Source organism: Cupressus sempervirens, chromosome 7 (genome assembly GCF_028749045.1).
Source record: "Cupressus sempervirens isolate cs-2001-9-10 chromosome 7, ASM2874904v1, whole genome shotgun sequence".
Taxonomy (NCBI): Eukaryota; Viridiplantae; Streptophyta; class Pinopsida; order Cupressales; family Cupressaceae; genus Cupressus; species Cupressus sempervirens.
The window spans coordinates 130,122,608-130,127,240 of NC_143124.1; the positions used below are offsets into that span (position 1 = coordinate 130,122,608).

At 35.2% G+C, this 4,633-nt stretch overlaps 1 protein-coding gene across 1 annotated transcript; it reads left to right on the top strand.

Moving 5' to 3' along the window:
• Positions 1–2,145: 2,145 nt before the first annotated feature.
• Positions 2,146–3,905, top strand: LOC149545835 (disease resistance protein Roq1-like). The gene is made up of 4 exons (XM_089793845.1): positions 2,146–2,548; positions 2,637–2,769; positions 3,183–3,663; positions 3,783–3,905. Exons 1-4 carry the CDS (start codon positions 2,146–2,148, stop codon positions 3,903–3,905), a joined length of 1,140 nt encoding a protein of 379 aa, XP_089649971.1.
• The last annotated feature ends 728 nt before the right edge of the window (positions 3,906–4,633 follow it).

Genomic DNA, 4,633 nt, shown 5'->3' on the forward strand with positions numbered 1-4,633 from the left:
ACCCAATTAAAAATTAAGATTAATGGTCTCGCAAAAAGGGTACACATACTTGCACATTTAACATGGCATTGCATCATCGGTTTCTTTTTGCAGCTAAGGGTGCATGGTATGTTCTCTCTTTAATCAAAGTTGCCCTGCACTTAACTCATCTTAAATATTATTGACAACTTTAACATGAACTAATCCACCCGTGCTAGAAAATGATAGTGAGAATTCTAGAAGATATAGTGAGAATTCTTCAAGATGTATTTGTAATCACACTTTCACATGATGGTCTAATGGATGTCATGGTTTGGTCTGGCACAAAAATTTGACCAAAGGAATTTGTGTTAAACCCAGAATTCACAAATGCATTTGCAAAAATATTGGACAAAAATTAGTTAAGATTAGCAAAATATGTATTGTCATTAGAGTAAATTGAATCACTATTGCATTTACATAATCTCAAATGGGATAGATCATAGATGAAAATTTGATTATAAAGAAGAAAAGGAGAAAAGAAAAGTAAGAGTTTTATTGTCACTCTCATTATTATCCTTGATGACATCAACAAAGAAGTTACATTTGAAGAATAGACAGATATTTTGTACTTAGTAGCGTTGCTTCATTTCCATCCACCACGTGTCTCCAAGCCGCGCTTTTCTATTTACTTGAGACATTTTCAATTGACTTTAATTCTCAATTAGGTGAATGCTTGTTTATTATTATGTATTTTGGCTTACTTATTAGCAATCAGCACTTGAAGTTTTTAAATCATATTTGATATACTTATAATTCATTGAAAAGATAAAATAGAAATATATGAGAGCAATTGCAATAAGTAATAATAACATAAATAAAATTTGTATATTAGTTTAGAAAAATTCAAAATAAATAATATTATTTTTAAATTAATTTTATATTTGTTATTTTATGGATTGGTGAAGATGTATTGTATATAAATTTTAGATCTATCTTTGTAAATGTGTTGATATTTAAATATAGTTATTAAATTACTATTATATTTTATGTTTTAAATCTCTCTTAAAATTTTTCTATCTTTACAACATTTTAATTTTTAAATAATATTTAGAAGTAAAACTGATGCTGTAAAAGGTAGGAGAATCCCCAAATCCGAGCCATCAACAATTAACCACATATCATAATATAACAATAACACAGATATTCAGATCCACAAAACACAAATTTCTCATAATAGAATCATAAGATTACATCCAACATGTCATGTTGTCCAAGTATCAAGCAATTACAATAGTAATTCTGCAAGACTCTTAGACTACAAAATATTTCTAAGTTTTGGTTTTGCTTTATTTAGAAGATTATGAGTATGATTTTTGACTTGCAAATTTAAAAAATAAAATAAAAAAATTCCATGATGAACTCTGAAAGTTCAAGATTACTGAATATATGTTATATCAATTTATATTTAAATCTTTTTAATTGATTTTGGGGGTGAATATTAAATATTTCCTGATATGAAGTATTTTTCTCTATATGGTATGGGAAACTGTTATCTCTAAATCAGGTATTTTTTCCTAAGTTGCCTCACAGTTGCAAGATAGGATAGTGCATGGTTCTCATAGATGTTTTACTTCCACTTCCATCACTTGTTACAACCACAATGCCTATGTATGCCATGATGCCTAAAATGTGCATGATACATTAAAAATAATCAATTAGATAGTCGGTGCCCCAGAGCGCTTGCACGGTCATCCATTGTCATCCATGTTACCATCTATTAATTTAGACTATTTATATATGTACGTTTGTTGCAATTATGGTTATGCTATTTTATGTATGGTGCAATCTACGCAAACATGGCCGCATCCGTAGGTAGCCGTCTTCAACGGAGACGCTTCTTTGTAAAAAGTTTTACGAACTCACGCGGTTTTGGACAGGCCGTTTTCCATGTTTTTTCTCTTCTTCTTCTCCAAATCTTTATTTTCTTCTCGCATAACATTCTTTGCCTCTATTTGCGACCGTGGTTCTATCTCTTCTCTGTATTAAGGATAATTTGGATCCATTGAAATGGCTTCCAATTCTGAGCAGCCTGAGCTCGAAGACACTATTGAGCAGCCATAACTGGAAGACGCTTTTGAGCTGTCTAAACCTTCTTCAAGGCCCAGGAAAAATGGGAACTTTCTAATGGAGATCCCTAAATTGTTGCCAGAATGGTGTCTGTCCATTCTAAACATCTTGTTACAGATCTGCCTCATTCCATTCGGCAGGTTTATGCGAGCTATTGAACTCAGTCGGCAAACGCTACATGAGGCTGATCGCCAAAACATATTTGACCAGTTCCCACCATTCTCTGAGTCTGCGTCCACGGAGCTCTGGCAGATTTTCTTTAACCATCGCGGAAGCGATACGAAATACACATTCGCCAAAAAAATTGAGGAAACCCTTGATAGCAAGGGATTCCGTGCTTTCCTCGATGTAGGTGCAATTCGGCCTGGCGATGTGATATCGAGAGAAATACAAGCAGTAATGAATAGTGCCTCTCTTCACATTGCCATTTTCTCTCCCAACTATGCCCAATCCTCATGGTGTCTGGATGAGCTTGCTTACATGCTCTAAATCAGAGCCCCTGCTACAATCGTTCCCATTTTCTATCATGTTGATCCCTCTGATCTCAGATATATTGATCAAGGAAAAGGAATATATGCTGATGCGTTCTCACAACATACAAAGAAAGGTAGATACACCAAGGAAAGGCTCGATCAGTGGAAAGCGGCACTACACAAAATTTCATCCCTTTCCGGCTTACAGGTTAACAATAATAAGTATGTATTGTTTCTATTTCTCCTCGATAGTCAAGTTCTGTATTCCATATATGATGAGAAAAGTGATGCATGTGGAACTGATAATTTTTTGTATTCTATATATTCTTTAATATTTATCTGCTCATGCAAGAGGAACTGAAAAAATTGTATCAGTTTGCATTGTTTATGATAGAGTGAATATCTGCCTAGAAGGAGTTTGTAGCCTTGGAGAACACGCAATATATTCGTTTTAAATGATTGTAATGTAATTTTAATTAGTGCATGGAAATAATTGTTTTTTTGTGTGCTGTATTATACTCTCTATTCTTTACCTGTTTTCAGATTCTACAATATATAGGTTCTACTTAATTTGTGTTGTGTATTTTGTTTTGATTTTTATTTTTCGCCCATAATGTTTAGGGACGAGGCCGAAGTTTTGAAGAACATTGTGAATAGAGCTTTGGGATTAATGAAAATAGATCCCATACATGTAGCCAAATATCCACTTGGTTTGGATGAACTAATACAAGGCTTCATCGAATCAGTCACAAGTGAAGAAGATAGTGAAAAACTCACGAGGATCGTGGGCATGGGTGGCATTGGGAAATCCACTTTGGCCAAAGAGCTCTTCAACAAAAACTTTCGCTCATTTCAGAAATGCGGTTTTGTTACCGACGTGCGGGATGCGGCATCCAGAAATGCTCTGCCTGAGAAGCAGAAAAAGATTCTTACAGACCTTGGCGTTGAAAATTTGTCATTAGACAGTGTCGATGAAGGCAAAGTGGTACTCACAAATCATTTGAGCTCTGTTCGGGCCCTCATTGTTTTGTATGACGCGGATCACATCGATCAGTTGTATGCTCTTTTGCCAATTAAACACAACCTCGGATCCCAAAGTATGGTAATTGTGAGTCCCGCAAAAGGGATGTTCTTAAATCGATGAGTATCTCAAACATTTACAAAGTGCCAAGACTTGAGAGCTCAGTAGCAAAGAATTTATTCTGCAGGCATGCTTTCCAGAAGTCTTCTCCACCCACAAGATTTGACACTCTGGTTGACAAATTCGTCCATGTTTGCGATGGTCTGCCTTTATCTCTGAAGGTATTAGGGGGACAGCTACATGGTGAGGATTCCATTGCTTAGTGGGAATCCCAATTAGATAAAATCTCAAGAATATTGCCTAGCGACATCACAAAAAGGCTACAAGTTAGCTATGATGCTCCGAATAAAGAAAAAGATATAGATGCACGATCATCTGAGGGACATGGGAAGAGAGATGGTAAGTGAGCACTCATCATATCGGCTTTGGTGTCCACAGCAGATTGATAATATACTGCATTTCCAGGTAAATGTATTATTGGCTCCCCTTTAATTATTTCTTAGTGAAATCATTAAAATAATAGTTTGTTGTTTTGTCTGCCACTGCTTGCGGCAGAGTTGACTGAAATAGCTTGTATTCTGGTATTTTTCATTTAGAAAGAAATACAAATTAGAGGGATACAACCTCCAGCTACTTTTGTGGCCTTCAAAGAGTACGCTCATCAGCTAATGCGAACCTCAAGAAAACTAAATATACTTCATGTCCAAAGCGATGAGTTCACGGAAGAGTTTGCATATTTATCAGAGAATCTTGTTTGGCTTCACTGGCATATCGGTTCATTAAATAATCTTCCATCTTGGCTTCCATTAAGACATTTAAGTGTTTTAGAGCTTGGTGATGCTAATGACTTGGAGGAGTTGTGGCAGGTCAATGTGGATGTAAGTAGTTTGAATCCGTGGTTTTTATGTCACAGCTTTTTGATAGTTTATATTTTTCTCAATTGAATTCAGTAGAATAATGAACTGAATTGAGTATAATGATGTTTGCATGC